The sequence below is a fragment of the Columba livia genome, chromosome 7, assembly GCF_036013475.1.
Source record: "Columba livia isolate bColLiv1 breed racing homer chromosome 7, bColLiv1.pat.W.v2, whole genome shotgun sequence".
Lineage (NCBI taxonomy): Eukaryota > Metazoa > Chordata > Aves > Columbiformes > Columbidae > Columba > Columba livia.
Genome location: NC_088608.1, coordinates 34785207 through 34806382, shown reverse-complemented (window position 1 = coordinate 34806382; position 21176 = coordinate 34785207). Strand labels below are relative to the sequence as shown.

The following is a 21176-nucleotide window of genomic DNA, read 5'->3' as shown; positions in this document are numbered from 1 at the left end:
CAAGGCTCTGCTTCCCTTACCAGGAGAAGGAGAAGTCATTTGCCATGGTGTATTTCTAAGCAACAGAGCTGAGACTGGGTCACTTCCCAAAAGGGGAAGCTGAGGCAGGGCCGGCCCTTGCTCTTCTCCCTGAGCCGCACAGGTTCCACATCACGCCAGGGCTCTGGGCACTGCAGGCTGAGCTTTGCCAGCAAACCCTCCAAATTTGTTTTTAAACACCTGCCAGCAGACAGCAGCCAAAATCCCTTCACTGCCCTTGGAGAAAGGAGGTGCAAACACCTCCCACCTCCAGCAGCCTCTCAGCATCACCGAGCACTCACACAGCACCCCTTTGAAGCTGTGAAAGGAGAGGAGAGCTGATCTGTTCTGCTCACACCCAGAGATATTTTCTGTGTTTATTTTTGCCTGGATTTTAACATCCAGATTTGCAAAAAAAAGATTGGGGGGAAAAAAGAAAAATAAACAAGGCAGTGCAAGCCAGTGCTGCCCCTGGCTTTTCTGGTGACCTGGAGACCCCCCCCACTGCAAAACACAGGTGAGAGCCTCTTTGGCTTCAGGATGGGGGTGTCCTGGGGGACAGAGCAGCCCTGGTTCTGCTGGGAGGATGCTCTCAGCATCTCTCTCTGCTTCCCACCAGCCAGACCGTGGGAAATGACAGGAATTGCTGATGTTTTTCTGCAGCTACAGGCAGTTCCCAAGGTCAGCAGTGAGGTTTTTCCACTGCCATGAGAGCTCTGGGTGGATGGGTCCAAGAAGACCCCAGGCCCACAGGGACACAGCACTCAGAAGGACTCTGTCCCTTGCAAGACACCCTGAGAAGTTAAATATGCCCATTATTCAAGGGCAGAGCAAGAAACAGCTGCAACCTGCAAAGGAGCACCTACTCCTCCTCCTCCTCTGTGCAGAGCTCCCAGGGCCAGACACCCACAGATGGGTCCTGATGCTGCCTCACCCTGTGCACTCTCACTTGGATGCTCACACTCAGACCTGAAATTACCTAACTTGATTTTTTTTGAAGATCTTTTGGGTGGCTTTGTAAAAAGTAAGTACTTACCGCTGCCAACAGCCAGCCATGACTCCTGTCTGGAGGTTTTCACAGGAGGTCACAAACTGCCTTTTAGCCTTGTTGCCCACTGTGTGAAAGCACTGGAAGCTCAAGACGAGCAAACGTGGTGTGCATGGCCACTTCCCGAAGGTATGTAGGTGACAGATGCCCACCTGCCAGGAGGAGCACCAGCTTCTTTAAAAATATAAGACCAAAATCCATACCCACATGCATCCACAGACAAGGCTGCTTCAGAACAATAGGTGTGATGATTGTGATGGTCCAGAGTCCTGTACTCCTCCCTAAAAGCCCGCAGAGCAGCACAGGAGTAATGCTGGTATGGACAGTACCACACAGCCCTTCACAGTCCCCATGGGAAGTGGACAAGGCTGTCCCAAAACATACCTTGGTCCCCGCATCCTTCTCCAGAGCCAGTCCTGCACCATCCCTGCAGACCTCCATGTAGCATCCCCATGGGTGAGCCTGGGGCCTGGCACTGGAGATGTCCGCTCCTGTGACATGCATGTGACAGCCAGCTCCGGCCCCCAGCGACAGCTGGAGGATGGTGAGGAGCTGACACCAGCAAGCCAGGTACTTTTAGCTGGAGTGGCCACACAGCTCTCTGATTAATTATCACCTGCAGAGGTGTTTTCAGGAGTTATTTATAGGTGAGCTTGATGAAACCTGGGGAAAGCAGTTGCCAAAGTAAGCCTGGCATAAAATGCAGGACAGCCTCTCCCTCCCCAGGCAGGAATGTGCCCTGCTGAACACAGAGAGGGGAACAAACTGCTCCAGCTTTAGCATTTAAGCTCAGTGAGCCGGGTTAAGCCCATGTGGGAGCTGGGCTCAGTCCATAGCTTAGTCCGTAATTGTGCTGCTGGCTACCAGGACTGAACCGGGCTTAGAAAGGAAAGACAAAATGAAATCTCCATCTACAAGTGTTTCTTCACTGGCTGAGGATGTTGGTATTTCTGGGAGAGGTGATGCTGCCTCCAGGATCATCTTTCATGGAGCAAACTCCTGCCCTGCCTATGGTGGGTGTCAGGGCTCACATTAACCGTCACAAAAAAAGCTGCTATCACATGATTCTGGTATGACAGGTAGTAGCAAGTGCTCCCAGCATCAATTCCCTTTCTATTAAGGATGGGTGAAAGGTTTCATACACAAGATCTGATTGCTTAGGATGATAAAAGCAAGTCATCAGCACGGGCTGTTCAGGCATCAGCAAATCCCAAATTCCTCCCAGTCAGATATTGGCTGGCTTATCTAACCACCTGACCTCTCTTCAAAAGCCAGCCTGAACAAATGGAGCAGATTTCTTCCTTCAAATGCTACCATAGATTATCTCTGGTGGGGGGGGACATGGTCACCCCTTTTCTGGGGCAGATCCAAGCAAAGTGCATCTGTTTCCAAGGTGGCTCATTGCTCTCTCCCACCAAGGGACCAGGCTGCATCCCAGTGACTCACTTTGTGCTGGAAGAGACTTCACAAAGTATCTGCTGGAAGCTTTAATTAACGTTCAGTAGGAGGTAATCAAATCAGGGCAGAAACCCAAGGTTCATTATCTTCAAGAGGCTACTGAAGAGATGGTGGGGCCGTCCTTCGAATTTTGACCGCAAAAGGTTGGTCCAAACTACTTGGATGGGTGGGTCTGAGATGGTTTCAGCATACTATGAGGGATGCTGTGGGATGGATTCAGTGATAGGCAGGGGAAGAAAGAAAACCACAACCAGCGACACCCCTGACATTGAGCAAATCTTCTAAACACTGACAAAAATAACACATTCATCCTCCCAGCCAAGAGGCTCCTCCCTTTTCTTGTAGGACATCAGTCTTCCTACCCCAAATCAAACAGTCACCCCTTGCAGAACTAACCACTTGATGAGCGAAGCTTACCTCTCTTTTGGCCACGTTTTGCTGCATACAGCCTTTGGGAAAAACACACCTTTGTATTCTGCTTTCTTCCTCCCCATTATACAAAAATAAAATGTGCCATTTGTTGCTTGAAGCCCCTGAATTTCACCAATGCATTAAGCCTGTGGAATTGTGAAGAAACAAGCCCCCATGGGATGCTTTGGGCAAAGCCCTTTATCAGTAAAAGGGACTTTTGTCAGGAGGTGTGCATGGGTCATTACCAGGCATGATCACCATCTCCATTAATTTATGGTCATCCAAGCCAGTCATCACGTTTTACAAGAGACCAGGCCTGATTAAGTTGGCTTGGGCTATTTATAAGAGTCCAGCAGACATGGAAACGCAAACCTGGAACAGGACTGCTGAGCCAGATGTGCCTGGGATGCCGACAAAGCTCAGGGCAGAAGTCCAAGTGATGCATCATAATCCTTGCTAAAGGTGTTTTCTACCACGGTTTTCCACAGGGCAAACCCTCGTACTTCCACCTGGCAGGGGGGATATTGCCATCAGAAAAAGGCAGATCCAGGGTACAGTCCTTGGAAGGATGGAGTTTTGGTGGCAAAAGAAACCTGCCAACAAGAGGAAGACCTATGAGCGGCCCTTTAACAGCTCTTCTCCTCTAAGCACTCACAACCAGGCCCTCATTGCAAAACAGGGGCATCTTGACAGCAGATAATCCACAAGCAGCATTTAATTGAGAGCTGAGAAAGAAACAAAAATTTATTTTCAGCAGGGATTTCTAGGGATGAAAACAGATGCCCAGAGACCTCCAGGGTCTTTAATCATAGACTCTAGTTTTCATTGCAAACTGCGCTGGGTGTCTGGACCCCAAGAGCTAGTGAGGACAATGCAAAATTCACAGCAGCTTTCCTGTACAGACACTGATAACCCAGAGGTGACTTTCCCCATCCCTTCTGACAGATCTCCTTCAGTCATTTAATGCTGATACAAGATAATAATTCAATTTTGATGGCTGAAGCAGAAAATGGCGCAAATGCATTTTGCAAGGTGACCTGTGCTGAAGCAGGTCGTTCACTTGATTGGCCTGAGGAAAAAAAAAAGCCAAATCCTTTCCTTGACATTGAAAAATTGGAGGGAGCCAGCCAGCAGTGAAGCAGCTAATGGGGAACTGCCCAAATCAGATGGCTGGTGCCTTTCTTGCCCAGACCACGTAGGAACGAGGAAGCACATGGTGGGGCATCACTCGCACCCATCCTGGGCGCAAACCTGCAGTGCCAGGGCAGTCAGGATGGGACCAATAATCCAAGCAGAAACCAACCTTTTATGCAGATAATTCAGAAAATGCCACAGCAGACCATCAGTGGGACACCAGCTTACAGATGCTCACTTTTTGCTTTCTCACTGGCGGTACCTGTGCTGGAGGGTTGTTTTTTGTGCCACGTTGTTGTGAAGCTTCTAACATCAACTAATGCCCCAGCCACAGGTTACTGGCACTGACCAATTTCACAAAGAAAAGAAAACAAGTAAGGACGAGCAGCTGAGTTAAGAGACCTTCTGACCAGCAGACACTTGCTAGCAATTGGAAATGAGAGAAAAGGCAGGCAACGGGATACACAGAAATTTGCAGGATTCAGGGAAGCAAGACAATGCACCTTAATTGGATCAGCAGATCCATGTGTCATCTGGTTCAAGATCATTACGCCCACGTTTTGACTCTCAGTTTACACACATCTCAAAGTCCGTGTATCTGTGCAAAGTGAGCAGTGAACTGTTCTAGGAAAGCATCTGCAGGAAGCATCAGAATGCTGAGAAGCAGCAGCAGCAAGTAAAACAGTGCGTAAACTGCATCATCCCCGCTCCCAATCACAACTTCGCCCCAAATGGACCTTTTCATAGCACAAATGCCAGCCACAACACAGCTGCTCTCCAGTAGCCATGGCCAAGCCTCCAGGCTGTAGCAGTGCTCATGCTGCAGCCCTGTTCTCCAGGACACCTCACCAAGGGTCATGAATTGACAAACCCCAAAAGCCTGGGTGGTATCTGAACCACAGCCTAAATCCTGTGACAGCCATAGGTCTGGGCACTGAATGGGGTGGGGACGATACTGCAAGGGCTGAGCAAACCTGGACCGGAGGAGCACACCAGCAGTACATCCATCACCCTGCTTTGGAGGCCAATACCCTCCTGAACGCAGGGCTGAAAACTTAAATGGGTTAAATGGAAAAATATCTGCTTGGGAAACAAGAGACTGCTGAGGTCAGGGGACTGAGGAAAGATGGAACCAACAGCTGGCTCCTGATGCATCATCCCTGGAAGAGTCTGGCATGAACTTCTTTGCTCATTCCCTTTGACAATGCCAAAGGATGTTCAGTACAATCCTTATCTCACAAGTTCCACAAAATGGTTACTTGATTATTTTTTCTCCTCCAGCTCTTTTCACCTTGTCCTAGGCTAGACCTTGGGTTTGCATTGGAAATCAAGTCACATTATGCTGAGAAGGAAATTTCCAGCCTCCTTCCACGAGCCAGATGGCCTGGTATCAGCAGGGACTGGTACACAGTTCTGTGCAGTCTTTTGCCACCAGTGCGTATCCTCATGCAAGCTCATCCTCCTTGGATGGAGCAGCTGAGGCATTCAGGAGGGTATGCAGTGACACCCACCCAAGCATGGATGGAGCAATGGGTGCCAAGCAAGGTCCAAGCACATCCTTGTGCACCACACATCCTCCTCACCACCTATAAGATGCAGCAGTCCCACCTCAGCAACCTGGATGCGCCCTCCCTTAATGAACCACAAGACATGTTTACCAAGCATAAAAATCAAACCACCATGTCTCAGCCAAATACCTGAATATTTCACTTTCATGGCCTTGGCTAAATACAAGGATTTTTTTCTCCATTCAGAAAACAGCCAGAAAAACATCTCCATATCAAAACAGATCCTGCAACACAATTTTTTCCCACTTCACAAAGTTTCTTACCTCGTGATTGAGCATAAAGCAGCACCTTTGGAGGCCAGATTGCTTCCAGTGACTTTCCCCCAGAAAGGTCAGGATGGAAAGGAACAGGGAAGGAAGATCAGATTGAGATCAGACCCAGAGGACCACTGGCTCTAGGTGTGGAAATGTGCTGCAAGAAACATGCTGTGGGCATGGTAGAAAACCCACTAAATTAATCCCACACATCCAAGCTGCTTTGAGATGAAGAGACAACAGTAGATAACATCTACTCAGGAGCACTGGAATAGTAACAGCTTTAATAGTATTTTTTTTCCAAAAATTTTTCTCTTTAAAAAAGAAAAAAAAAAAGAACATTAAACAGTAAGTACAATAACCAGTTACTGCACAGAGTGGTAATGCAAAGCCCAGACCGAAGTTTTGGAGAAGGACTTGATGTTTAGTGGGCAGAAGGCATCTGAAGGACATATGCCCAGTCCTGGCATGTGAGGAGGGACCAGATTTCAGACTGAGGACAGGGACAAATTAACACAGCAGTCACCCCACAGGCCCCAAAACATGCCAGCCATGCTCCGCGAGTCTCAGGGAGGGTGCACACTGTCAATGAGCTGAGCACAGCCTGGCTTAGGCTGCTGCTGAAATGTTAAGCTGGATATACAGAGTACCTGAGGTAGTTAGAAAAACCAAAGGGGATCTAAAAAAAAAAAAAAAAAAGAAATAACAGAAAAAAAGAAAATACTGAAATTATTCGGGGCATCCCTGAAACACAGGAGGCTCAAACTCCTGCCCTCACCTGCTGCTGACACCCTCGAGGGTCCCTGGCACAGCCGTTCTGCAGAGCCCCAGTGTCTGCATGGACCGGCCCCTCCTACAGCACATTCGACTTTGGATAAACGGCTGGGAGAAAGCTGTCCCTCTGCCTGCATGCATGCCCTGGCAGGAGGATTCCTTATAGCAAATGAGATTTTTGCTCGTGCATGAAAAAATGTGTTCTTAGGGCACCTTCAGGAAAGGGAAAGGGGACACGTAGTGGGCTCGGTTGCAGAGGGACCCTCTCTCTGTGCTACATCAAGTTGCATAGGAAACTCCTTAAAGCCCCTGAGGAGAAATTAAGGTGCTATTTACTTCTTGTGGGATCCAGCAAGAGCGACTCTGGGAACATGATTTTGGGAAGATGAAAGAAGACCGTTCCCTTTCGAGGCTGCTGTACCAGCACTATCTGTCAGATACCTTCCCCATTATCTTTTTTTTTTTTATTAACCTGAAAGAAAATCATCCTGTAACAACTAACCTTTCTTGGTAGCAGCATTTCACTATAAAGAGACTTTGCACTTAAAACAATCCTTCTGTGCAAAAATATTTCCCTCCCACGTACAATATTTGAAAGCTGGGAAGGAGGAGGTGGAGGAGGAACCATTCAAAAGACTCAACTATAAAACAGACGGGGAAAAATACGGGCACTTGGTGCTGCAAATATTTAGCTTGATGGCACCAGGTTTATAGCAAAGACTATTTACAAGTTAAACTGGACTTCAGGAGTCTTTAAGAGCCCCACTCAAAGCCCTCTGATATCAATGGCAATGAGTGTTAAGTCATGTAGTGCATCTGAGCACCTCTAATGAACTCAGATCTCAAATGTGTATAAATGGAGATGTGGATTGAAATAGTTCCCTTCCTTTTTCTGACCTCTTCCCCAGAGCAGGAGCATCTGGAGAGTTTGCTGCCATGGCACGGTGAACCACTCTGACCATCCTCCATCTCCCAAGGTCTCTGCTGAACCTCAAACCTCCAGTTTCTTCCAGAGATGTCCCGCAGCACCTGGGCAGGATGAAACGCAAGGGGTTGTGGCTGCTTCCCCTGGTTAAAACAGTACCCGTGCATCTGACAAGAGGCAACAAGCATCTTCTTGTCCGCAAATGAGAAAATCCATGTTTGGAGAGACATGAAAATAAAACAAAAAATCAAACAACAGGGTGTGTAAAAACAAACAGCAAAAAAAAAAAAAAGCAAAGCAGCAGCTCTCTTTTGGTGTAAGATGCTCATTGGGCTGCAGACATCCCAAATCCCAAGTTCATACTGTGCTTTACAGTCACATCTGGGAGTTAGCCAAAGCCTAACCGTGGGGTGGGGAAGGGCATTTACTGTGCTTCCTCTTAAAATACCTATTTACATGACTCATGGTTGTCTCAAAAACGATAATTTAAAAGTGGTTTCTATAACGTAAAAAAAACAGCCACAGTTTCCCCCTAAAGTGGTTACAATCTTTACTGCTCATTACAAAAATTAGACTTTTATTTGTAAATGCCTAAAAAACATGATCTCTTTTTGTGATCCCTCCCCACCCCTCCTGCCCCCTTCAAAGTTTTTTTAGTAAGAAATAGTTTAATTGGTATCAATGCCATAAGAAAAGCCATCCCCCTCTGGATGCCTTCCCATCAAGGAGGGATGTCTCCTGCTGATTTCCAGTCCCAGTGGAGACCTTGCAAACTTTGGCCTCTTAAAACCCAAGGAGGGAAACCTCCACTTCTTTTTAAAGTCAACTGCTTAAAAAAGTGGGGAAAAAAACATAGGACAAACCCCAGCAAAGAGGATGTGGACAAAAACATCACCACAGGAGCTAGATGGCAAAATCCTCATGGTCTTGCGGGCTGAAGGCAGCTGCCCGCAGTATGTCCAAAGAGTTGACGAGGATCAGGGTGCCCGTAAGATGCTTCCAGCGTTTGGTGATGGGGTTCTTCATCTTGTCCAGCCCTGTGTGCAGCTCCTGGATCACATCACGGTAGCTGTCACCCATCTGGCTGCTCCAGGTGAGAAGGAAATCATATGCTGGCTTCCACATGGCCTGCGGAGATGGGGTAGAGGAGCAATCAGAGCTCAGCTTGGTTGGATGGCCAGCAAGCAAGCCATCACCCATCCCAGAATAAGCACAATCCTAAGGAAAATCACCCCCAAGTTTCCCTAATACACCCAACTCAGTTTTATCCTCTAAAGCAGCTCCAGAAGAACATGCTTTGGAGGTATCTACAACCCAAGGAGACCCATGGAGGCTAAGACTCATCCACTCTCACCTCGCTATCCACCACCCCTGTCTTGTCCCGGTGCGGGGCCTCGTAAGCATCCATCTGCTGCTTGGAGACCTTGGTGAGCTTCTCAGCAAGTTCCCTCCAGCGCTGGGCCACCTCCACGGCCGTGGTCAGCAGCACAAAGTCCTGGATGAGCCGAACGACCAGACCTTGGCAGTCCATTTTTAGCAGAGCCTGAAGGACGGCGGTGAAAATCAAACAATAGAGTCAAAGCAGGTAGTAGAAGGCAGGTGACCCAGAGGACCATGTGGGGGAAGTCCCTTGAGAAGCTACCCCAAAAATCCTCCCACCTCCTTTCTAGTGATTGCTGGTGAAAACAGGCCACCAGGCTTGGAAGCAAAGTAATCTCATTAATTGAATGAAGTGCCCTACCCCTGTCCAATGAGGCTTGCAGCCTGGGCCGGCCACCACAGCCTCATTTTCCAGGCAACCCCTCAAGATGTTCAGGCACCATCATAAGCAGTTTAAAGCACCGCAGGGGCTGGGAAAAACAGATGCCTTTAATCAAAGTAACTAATCCAGCACAACCCATGCAGCTTGCCTCCCTGAGCCTGCAGAAGGGCCATCCTTCAGCAGGAATGGGTGGGTACAGACCAGCCACAACATTTTGGGACAAGACCTGAACATCAGCCTTGGGAGGAGATGGGGTGGGACAAGACCCAGGCAAAAGGCCAGTTGGCAGCACTACAGGACCATCGCTTGGCTTAGGGTGTTCTTACTCCTCTCACCACCCCTCTGCCTTCCTGTGCCAGTTCAGAAACCAGGCCCTTCTGCATCATTTACTGACCTAAATGCTGAGATTCTCTGCAAATGGTTTTGAAGAAGCGGAGAAGAGCCACTGCAGCAGTCACAGTTTCCAAACTAGTGATAACTTAGCCAAGAAAAAGAAGTGACAGAGCAGTGTTAGCTCCTGCCTTTAGGTACCAAATCACATTTACATCTGCTCAACATGGAAAACAAGCTGCAACAGCAGCAAATCCATGACAAGGAACAGTTTAAGTGGCAATTACCGGAGGACAGAATCTGACCCACAGAATCAACATCCAGAGCTCCCCATCTTCTGCAAGAGCCTCAACAACAACTCCAGTCCTTGGGCAAATCCCACTTCAAACCTCAAGTGGCTACAGAAATGTAGTTTGTTGGTGGTGTTTTTTTTTTTTTTTTTTAAACATGGAAAGCAAGTAAACAGACCCTTAATTATGCTGAGTATGCTCTTGTTTTTCTACAGCCAGATCTGGAGCTCTGGCACAAGCAGGCTAAGGATGGTGGCTCCAGGATGGGTGAACACCAAGGGTCCAGCATTTCAACAGGGGGTTCCCCCTCAATAAACCTCAGGGATGCAGGGGACAGACCCCCAAAGGATGCTGAGCACCAGCAAGCACCCAAGGAGCCACATTGGCCTGTGTGTCCCCATGAGGAATATCACCCATACCTTCACAACAGCATGGGGCTAGCTACTACAGAAACTGTGGATGTGGTGGTCCACATGCAACCAGAATCTGCCCACTTTCTGCCAGCATGGGTCCTGACATCTTCTCCTGCCATAGAAGCTCTGAGCAAACCCCAGCTGCTTTGGCTCTGGGGCAGAAGAAGGGTTAAATCCTTGCATAGACAGTTCCACAGGGACAATTGGGGAAAGATGGGAACATCTGAAACCACTCCAGCAATTTGCAAAGCAAACGTATGTTGATTTTTCCCTTATCTGTTTCCAGCTTAAAGCTGGGCTTGAATCTAATTACAGCTGCAGAGGAGGCTGTTTGCTCCTCCAAAGTGCTTACACTGGTTTCCTGTATGAGCAAGAGAAATAATAAACCCTCTTGTTAAGCAAGAAAGGAAAATACATTTAAAAGAGAATTAATTATTTTTTTTTTCAAAGGGCATTAAGAAGCATTTAGATCTCACACCTGTGCCATTATTGCCTCCTATCCAGACAATGCTACCTTGCCGCCCAGCCCCTAGATTCATCACCCTCTCCTCTGCAGGCAGAGGATTCAGACGGTCCTAAGGAAGGGCAGATTCAGCACCCTCAAACCTGCCTTTCCAGGCAGCTTGGATCACCTGTGTGCAAACCCCAAAACAAGCTGGTATTTAGCAAAGCAGGGTAAATGAGCCACTTTAATCTCTTGCTGGAGGCCGAGCAGCCTGAGGCAGCAGAGGAGGCCACCTGGAGCCAGGTGTGCTGCAGGGGTTAAGGAGGATAGAGCTGCAGGAGACGGATTCTCCTGTTCCTTCTGCACTCAATGTAAACAAGAAACTGCATCAAGTAAAGCAGCTGGGAGGCCACATAGTCGAGAATCGCATAATCACTCAAAGCAACAGCTTTGGAAGAGATTGCTCCCTGCAGTGCAGCACATAAACTCTGAAACCTACTGATGGCCACAGAACCACCTACTTCCTGTGCTCTGCCCCTCCTCACTTGACCTAGGGGGCTCAACAAACAAATAAGGAGCTGGGGAAAATGCAGGAGAGCAGGCAGAGATGATGAGAGATGGGTCAGCACCAAAGCCAGGTGGGGATGGGGTGCAAGAAAGACACAAACACTAAAGTCAGAGCCAAAGGGGCAATATTAGTGATAAGCGCAATGCTTTTTTTTCCCTGCCCTGGGCATAACTTGCTCTCTTGTCACAGAAATACATGAAACACAGGCAGACACTGGGCTCTCCTGGAAGCCCTGACTGCTTGGCCAGGATTAGCAGGACTCACAGACTTAATCTTCCAGCAGGCGCTTTCAGGATTACATTGCAATTTCTTTCCACCCTCCTCCCTCACCCTGGACAAACCTCCCTGGGTAGCTGGGTACATCCCTTGGTACCCAGCCCTGCTCCCTGCAGAGGGGTGACCTGGGTTGCACCTGATCAGCACCCTCCAAAGTATTTATTAACCTCAGGGTGGCTTTGATGCAGCTCCACCAGACAAATGAGCAAAGGAGATGGTTTGATATTCAAATCCCAGTTCAAAGCCACGCAGAAGCGCCTCTACTTAAAAGGCATCCAGGGGAGGCTGAATTTACATCTCGGCTCTGAAACACAGAATCCCATTTCCTGCCCTCTAACGACAGAAACCATCATCTAGAAGAAAGCAAGCCAAGCCAGAAGGAAAAGGCAACCCCAAAGACCACCTGCAGATGCATGGTCACCCATGCCTATCACCACAACCTTCAAGGTCTGACCTCACGAGCCTCCAGCCCTGCTTGCTCTTCCATGCACAAATGCACATCCCTGACCCCTGCAATCTAGAGGAGCTGTCTGAACTGGAGGTGGGTCTCGTTTGTTCCCCATCCTCAGTCATACTAAAGGAGTAAAGACCTTTCTCCTTTGTCCCAGGAGTGGAAAGCATCACCAACCATGCAAGACCGACAGGGAAGCTGTTATGGAAACAGACTTTTAAAATTAATGATTATTTTTTTTAATAGCATTTAAATTGGAAAGCACCTCAGGAGGTTCAAGTGTTATGATGCATTAGACACCCTCCAAAAATGTCTGTGGGGAAAGCGGAAGTGCAGTTACCATAAGCAGCAATACTCTGTGTCCCATGAACTGCTGCAGGGATGTATGCCAGGGCAGGGACGTGACCCAAGTGTGACAGGCAGATGATGTGCCTGGGGCAGCACTGAGCCACAGCTCCCTCCCGGGACCTCCGAAAACACAGGGAGAAAGGCCTGTGTCCTCAAGGGGCTAGTGAGACCTGCAGGGTCAGAGGATGCTCAGGCACAGGCTCCTGTCCCTGTTGCCCTCTCCAGGCTACAGGTCAGGTTTTTGGCCCAAATGAGTTGGCTCTGTACAAGCACTCCCCAAAATAACACTTGCTTTAGGGATGAAACACCTCTTTCACTTGCTCCTTTTGGCTGGCAGCACCCCCAAAATCACCAATCACCCACACTTAAAATTACACACTCATGATCTTAAATACCAGTTTTTTTTTTTAGTTTGCGGGTTTTTTTTGTTTGTTTTGTTTTCTTTTTGGTTTTTGTGTTTTGTTTTGTTTTTTACCTAACACAGTCAGGCACAGGGTCTGTGTGTGCCAGTTTCCCTGAATATGGTGCCTGGCTGGGTCTCAGGGTACTTTAGGCATTACTTCTGAAATGACACCAAATGCCATCAGCCATACTCCGAGGTAGCTTGGACAAGGTACCATCAACGCAATTGCAAGCAGCTTTTATTTTTTTCAGGAGCAGAACTCCAGGTGAGCAAGACACAGGGTCACAGGGTTTGCAACTGCTGCACTGGGGACGGGCAGCCAGCAAAGATTTCCTGCCATCCCCAGAATATAAAAGCAGGTTGTCTTATACTGTCCATGGAGCAAGGAGCCTGACAACAAAACAGCTGAAAGGCATCAATGGCATTTCTGCAGCTTTCTACTAATTGATAGGGGTGCAGGGCACAACTCACAAATGTTGAGCATGAAAAGACCTTGCTGGAAGCCTGCAAGCAACTCCTCTTCCTTCTGTGCTGCAGGCAGCTTGGCTATGCAAGGACAAGCCATGCCCTACAGAAAACATCCCCAGCTTCAGCATGGTACAGCGTGGTTCCTTAGGGGAACAATGTCCAAGATCTGTATGTGTGGTGGGACTTTGTTCCCATGAAGGCAGGAGTTGAGCTTTCCTTCTGGACCCAAATTCAGCACAGGGACTACCATTAGCCAGAAGACTGCTTTGGGATGGAGGAACAAGAGAAGCCTGGTGTGAGCAGCCTTGGGTTGACATGCTCCAGAATCACAGAATGGTTGGGGTTAGAAGGGACCTCTGGAGATCATCTAGTCCAACCAACCTCCTAAAGCAAGTTCACCTAGAGCAGATCACACAGGAATGTGTCCAGGCAGGTCTTGAATATCTCCACAGAAGGAGACTCCATGACCTCCCTGGGCAGCCCATTCCAGTGCTCTGGAAAATAAGAAACTCTGGTCTAAACAAGCTATCTAAAGGGAACAGGCATCACATCATAGAACATCAAATAATTTCAACTGGAAGAGACCCTCAGGATCACTGAGTCCGACCACAACCTAACTCCAGCACTAAACAATGTCCCTAAATGGTTTGAGGCTTTAACCAACCAGGGCAGTAAGTTTTTTCTGCGTTTAACCTTGGCCGTAGCAAGGCAGCCATTCCCTCAGAAGGGTCAGGTCAGGCCTGCATACTGACCAGGGACAAACAGCATGTTTTGGTAGAAGAAAGGCAGCATGCAGATGCCTGCATTGAGAATAAATGATAGAAAACAGAGGAAAAAGAAATCCCAACATCATCTGCTGTATGATCTTTAGAAGTAGCCAGGAGAAGAAAAAGCTCATAGTTTCCACAGCTCTCCACTGATGTGCCCAATGGCATTCCCAGTAGACTCATGTTTTTCCCAACAGCAGTATCTGTTTGAAAGGATGATAAATGCAAAGCTCTATAAAAACACCATATCAAAAAATTCAGAGAAAGAGAAATGCTGTGTCTCGTGACACGTCCAACGCCAGCTCCCAAGGACCAGGTAGTGCAATCGCTGCATGGCCAGGTACCGGTGGCCCAGCCGCAACCAGCTCTTCTTGCATCCATGCCCAGTTTTTTTTAGGAAGCTCATCCGTGTGCTGCCTGCTTTCCACAGCAAAAGGAGGAAGTGGAAAGTTTCTCTTTCAGATGTGATGACTAACTTCTGAGCAACATTCCCCCAGTTACCTTCACATACCACTGCTAGTGCTAGATTAGAAAAAAAATGATAATTAAGTGCAGATTACTTATCAACTAGTCACCAAAACCAGGCCTGTCCATGCTTGGCTGCTGATGGCTTGGTTTGGTCACCGCAATTTTGTGTACTCAACACTGAAGTCACATAAGCTTACTTACTACTTATCCCTTCACAGTCCCTTTGAGAGGAGATGACCAACTTTGAGATGAAATGGCCAGATGAGAGCTTAATCCAACCGGTGGTTCTTGCCAGCAGATGTCAGAAAGTGAGTTTGTTACAAATCAAATCAGATTTAAACACAACAAAATACATTACTGCTACATTGTTGTCCTGTGAAACATCTGCTTTTTTAAAAGCAAAACAAAACAAAAAACAGGCTCAATCTAATTTCTCCATAAACTAAGGAGGATTTGACAGCAGCAAGGGGTTTAGATGAAGCATCACCTTCTACCAGGAAGGGAGCTTATCCTTTATCAACCGGCTCAGACTCACAAAGAATAGGAAACAGAGCCAATGCTCAGGATTAGCCTCCATTCAAACAAGGAAAATAAAACCCGCTCTGGGACTCTGCACTCCAGGTGTCCGTTGAGAAGCAGGATGTTTTCCTGCAGCTTATGGCCCTCCCCTTGAGTTAGCTGCTCTCTGAGTATCCAAAAGAGCCTTATCTTTCCCTTCTCCCCACTGGGGTCTGGCATAGTTTTTCCATGACCTACAGACTGTCTGGGACCCCCGGAGACAAAGGGAATAGATAAAAGAAACACCTACAGGTTTGCAAAGTGATAAGGCAAACAACACCCAAGCCTTTGGAAGCATCCAGCAAGAGGAGCACACATTTCACCCCATCCTTCACTGAGGTTAATGATTAAGGAAGCAAACGCTCCCTTGGGGGAACCATGGGGCCAGACACCAACCTTGGCAACCACAGTGGGTATTTTTCCTTCCTGGGTGGCCCCAGAAAGAAAAGAGACAACTGCCTATGATGGCCAGAAGAATCCCTCAACAGAAGCAGTGTTGGTGGTATGACCTGGCACCTGAAAGTCAAAGCTAAAACATTGCCCCATGGGCCACAAAGTGGTACCCAGGCACTGGGAACTCACTGGACAGTATTTTCCTTAGTAACAAAGGGCTCCATGCTTTTCAGAACACCTTACACCTCACACCTGATCCTCACATTTCCTCCTTCTAATCAAAGGGATAATGGGAAGTTAAATACTTCATTTGGCTCCAGCTCTCTTTACCCAGGCTGCCCACTTGTAATTTGATTTGTATGCTGCTGCCTGCACACATCATCACCAAGCAAAGCTATTCCTTAATTCAACTGGCATTTTAAACAACATGATTCATATTGTAACTCAGTTATCCTGCTTCTGCAGGAGAGCCTGTTAAGAGGTGAGATCTGCAAATCTCTTCCAGACATTTTATCTTCTGTTTTCTTTGGCTCACTCCCTAAAAATGATAGAAATGATCATGAAGATGACTTCTTGTAAGAGACCTCTTGAAAGCATCCTAGAAATGCTTGCAGGCAGCACTTCCCCAAACAACTTTTAGGACAGAAGTCATGCATTTCCATTTGCAAACATAACCCACAGTTGGACACAAAGAATCCCAGTTCAGAGTTACCCTTAGTTTAGCTGCCACTCAGAGATGGGGCAGACAGAACATTATTATAGACGAATTTGAGGTTGTTTCACGAAGGTAAAGGTGCAGCATCCTTCTCAGCGGCTGTAAAAACCCTTCTCTAGCACATTTTGGCACATCTACTGTTGCAGAAGTACATAAACTGAGAGGTGGCTCACCTATCCTGCTCCATACATGAAAAGCTTTTGTGTTTCTTGCCCTCTTTTCAGTTTTCCATCAGTATTTCCCTAGTGATGCACACTTTGACTCCAAGGTTGAGGAGACCAGTAGCTCTCTGGTAACTCCTTGATGTGTGCATCATTGAAGGTTGAAACTTAAATACTCAGCAGCAGGAACCAGTTGAGTGCTATGAAAACACTGGACCAAAAATCATGCTTGATCTTGAGGGGCTTCAAATAGGGGCTTTCTGTTGGCTGCCTTCACAAAACACATACCTACCTATTGTATTTCACCCACCGTCCCTCATTTACAGCCATGATCTCATTAAAACAGGAACCCACCAGCACATACAACTGCAGGGTTGAACTTCCACCTAGCTGTGAGAAGCAGCCTGCAGTAAACCTTAGACATGCACTTAATTTTCTACAGACTGAATTAGTGAACTTCCACCTCCCATTCACCCTAATCACCCTGCACAGCAGGGAGTTAATATGTCCTCATCAGACCCCAGACTCACCATCATCAGCTCCTTCTGGAAGGATTTCCTCTCCTTGTTCTCAGTGTTGTTGCAGTCTTCCTTCAGCTTCTCCAAAACAGAGGCAACTCGCTCCGGTTCACTATCTAACTCTGCTCGGCAGAAAAACGTGAGCGGCAAATTCACGTACCCCAGTGCATCAGCAAAGGACCGCCAGCTGCTGAGGTTCTCCATGAGCAGAGTCCTCACAGAGGCATAGATGTAGGTCAGGAACTTACAGGATCTCAGGATCTGCTCAAGCAACAAGCTGGTGGTGAGATCTGGCCCAGAGAAGTAGCTGGGCTTGACCTTCCCAACCACCAGCACATTTTTGGTGTGCACAAGGCCTATTTTACCCTGGTAGTAGCCAATGTACCATTCCTTGGTCCACAGCTGCCCTTTCAACCTGATCTTCTCCTCACTGAGGAGGGCTACGACATCTCCTTTCTTGTACTCCAGTAAATAGTGGTTCTTGCTTTGCCGCACCACTGTCTTCAGTAGCTTGCCATACTTCAAGCTCAACACTGGTCGGTCCTGAAAAACTGGATACTTAGCAGTAGCAGCCAGAGGTGAAAGGATGATCTTTCCGACCTCGTTCTTCTTGAGAAACCGCCTCTGCCCTGTCGGTTTGATGGCACTTTTTGGAGGAGGCTGTGGTGTCTGGACACAGAATTGGGTCAAAATGGCATCCTGGTCATCCTTGACCTGTATCCTAAGTGTGAAGTCTGAGAGCTCATTGGGGTCATGGGATGCAATGGGGAAGATAAGGCGGCTGACCTTGCCCAGCTTCATCTGGAAGCCTCGCACAATTTTGGATTGCTCGCTAGCTTTCACCTCATAGTTGGTCATGTTGGAGAACATGCAGATCTTGAGATCCTGAGGCCGGGACAGAGTAAATTGATGCTTACCCCAGAGCTGGAGGGCAACAGGAGCTGGGCTGTGTGACTGTCTTGTGACCTCGTTCACCAGGAGAGTCTTGGGTGCACACTCATGCCCAAATAGAGCCACAACGGTTTTAAAGGAAGGATGAATGTGTTTTGGGCCGTACAGACCAACTGTGATTTTCTTGCTGATGTAATCCCAAACAGTGTAAGGGTATAGGATGTTCTGGCCCTGGGCTACAGCCGCAATGTACATGCAAGGCTCCAGGTTCTCCAGCTGCACCTGGATCGTGTCCCCATAGGAATAGCTCAGCTGCATTGGTGTGTATGGCCCCTCTTTCATGTCACTCCGCAGGCACTGTAGTCCTACCAGACTCTTGCTCATGATATCATTCTTGACCTCTGCTGACACCTTCATCTCCAGAAGGATGAAGGTTTTCACCTCCATATTGCTGAGTTTGATCTGCAGGACCGGGCTGATGGTGCTGCACTTGTCGCTGTTCAGCTCCAGTGGTGGATCCAGCATTGCCTTCATGGAGATCTGCTGTGTCTCCCCAGGGCACACATGGCCCTCTGGTACACGGATGCTGATGTTGGTGTCTGGAAGCTGAACAGCTCCACCAGAGCTATCCAGTTTGCAGACAATGTTGGTCTCCACTGGTTGCGTCTGACCCCAGCCAGGATTTTGACCAAGCAAATCCAAGTCATGGCAAGACCGAGCCAGCTTCCTGTGGTTCAGCCATGCTGTCCTAAAATCTTCCCGACTCTGGAACTGCTCAGGGGTGGGAGACTTCAGACCACTGAAGAAACCCAACGATGCTGGAGCATCTGACTTGGCTTGAAGAACAGACAGTTCAGACAAACTGTAGGAGCGTTTACTTCTGAAGAAGGGATTATCCCTTTTCACAGGCTGTTCCAAATCCAGCCTGTTCGTGGATGGAAACTCATCAAAAATGTTACCCAGGCTGCTATTAGCAGCCGAACTGGAAACAGCTGAAGTAGGAGCCCCCGTGTCAAAGAGCAGCAAGTCAACAGCAATGTTGGAGTTGGACTCTTTGTCTGAACTGGGCACTGTTTGCAAACTCCCATTCAGAAATGGGTTTGTCTGGACTCCATTCAAGAATGGGTTGTTATTGTAGGTTTTTACAGAGTTTCTTTTCACATCAGTCCATTCCCCAAGCAGGTCTAACTCCTTGACCCCCTCATCAGGGCTCTCCAGTAGATTGTCTATCATACCACTGTCCGTTAAGGAAGAGTTGCGGTAGTTTACAGGCTGGACATAGGAAGAAGGGATGTAACCCATTTCCATAGTGTTGTGAGCGTACCACCACTCACCTCCCGATGTGTCTAAGACATAAAGATGATCCCCCTTGGAGAACTTCAAAGTGGTGAAATTAGTTGGACAGTAATCTTTGATTGCTATTACTTCCTTGGCATTTCCAAAGGACATGGGATTGTCAACCAGCAAGGCACTAGGAGAAGGCACTACAAAACCAAGGAGAAAAACAGCACCATAAGCAATCCATGAGAGTCACAAATTACTTGCAAACATTTATTTCAGGTCAGCAATCCACGTTACTCTAAGCAGTGAAGTAAGGCGGTTTTACAGCTTCTCAAACCTGCAGGGAATTTTTTTCCCCACTAAAATTCTTAAACAATTTTTTTTTCCCTTCACTGTTTCTGATACATTCATGTTCCTCTTCCCTAAAGGGTTCAGGATCTAAAGGGACAGACATTGATATAGCTGGGAAGTGCAGTGGAAGCTGAGACAGGAACGGCAGCAACTTGTTACCCCCACATGGGAGCAAGGCAGGGAAAGCGGCTCCCCTCCCAGTGCAGCCAACTGTCTTGGCAACAAACCTCTCGCTTGCTGCAGGGTCCCACGCAGCTGCTGCTGTACCAGACACCTGCACCCACAGCCTCCCTCAGCTCCCCAGTGAATCATGTGCAAGGAGATAATATTCCAGGAAGTTTGGACATAATCAGAGTCCCTTCTTATCAGCTCTCCTTTCTACCTGGCATGTTGGGATCTAAGATCCTATGTGCACATGTTAGAATGACAGTCACCTCAGTATATACCGCATTTAAAATAAGAGAAATTAGGGGGGGCTCTTAATTGCTACATGGGAAGAGCCATTATCCTACCAATTTGCTCAGCAAGTATCTCAAGCTCTTTTGTCACCAGCTCTTTAGCATTGCCATTGCACTTTCCATACAAACAGTTATCTGTGCTGCTACTGGTGAATACCTCCTCTTCAAAGAGATTACGTGATAAGCCAAGGTAATGTAAACAAAAGATAACTTTCAGCACAGGCTAAAAGTGCCCTCCTCTGCCATAACCACTCTCCTGCACATGGGAAACAGGTCACAGTGTAAGAAACAAATAAGTGCATGTCATACTCCTACTTTTTCACATCACCCAAAAAAACCCCAGCATCTCACTCCTTTTACATAGCACCTGTATTCAAAGTTCCTTAACAAAAAATAACTATTTCTAAAGAAGGTTGTGTAGTTTGAACTCTCAGAAAGCAGCACAGCATTGCCCTCTTCCAGTGCTTTCATGGTCCTCACAGCATCTCCAATATCCCTTTCAACAGTGCCAGTGTTACCTAAAAATCAGCAATTAGTAATAAAATCAATTAACAGAAATTGGAATTGCATCACCAGCATGAAGTCCTTTTGCCAGGACATCCCAATTACAAGCAGAACGGCTGGGTCAAGCCTACAATGTCATTGTATCTGTTGGTTTTACTCTCACTTTTAGGACACATTTCTGTAAAAAGCACTAGAAACAAGATGCGGATGATGTTGCATCAATGTTCAAATATGTGTTCTCGCTAGACAGACCTAAGAAAACAAAGAGAGCTGGATTTTCACCAATGTTGAGCTGCAAGAGAACTGGGACAGCACCTGCTTCAATAGGCTTGAGAGCTCTCTGGAGGGAAAAAGGGGATTTAAGAAACACAAGCAGCCCCTAAGATCCTTGAGATGAAGGGACAGCAGATCAGACTGTACATCCCTGCTGTGACTAGCTGCAGGCTGGCAGCACTTCTTGGACACAGAAACTACAAGGCAAGGGAAGACACAGGGGAGCAGAGAAAAGTCTTTAAATATATGCTAGGGATCAAATTACTAAGAAGAAAAGAATTTGCACACATCCTGAACAACTCATCTTTGATCCACTTCCTCTGTCAGCAGGTAGGCAAAGTCGTGAGGACATTTATTCAGTGTAAATCTATATATAAACACTGTACTGAAACTATTCTGCCACCCTGGTAGGAAGCCACTGTTAACCCAGCGCTGCAGCCAGATACATCTGTGGGAGGGGGCTTTTTTGGTCTCCCTGGGCCTTCGGATCAGAC

The 21176-nt window shown here is 47.5% G+C and overlaps 1 protein-coding gene across 3 annotated transcripts in view; it reads right to left on the bottom strand.

Annotated features, from left to right (window-relative positions):
• Positions 1–6148: 6148 nt before the first annotated feature.
• Positions 6149–21176, bottom strand: part of SH3BP4 (SH3 domain binding protein 4) — a 37718-nt gene continuing 22690 nt past the window's right edge. For all 3 annotated transcript variants that reach the window (XM_005513122.3, XM_021280355.2, XM_065069208.1), the window contains exons 3-5: positions 16937–19299; positions 8945–9133; positions 6149–8718 (exon numbers count right to left, since the gene is read on the bottom strand). In XM_005513122.3, coding sequence (XP_005513179.1) covers positions 8494–8718; positions 8945–9133; positions 16937–19299 — 2777 coding nt within the window. In that variant the 3' untranslated portion in view covers positions 6149–8493. The remainder of the gene's footprint in view (positions 8719–8944; positions 9134–16936; positions 19300–21176) is intronic.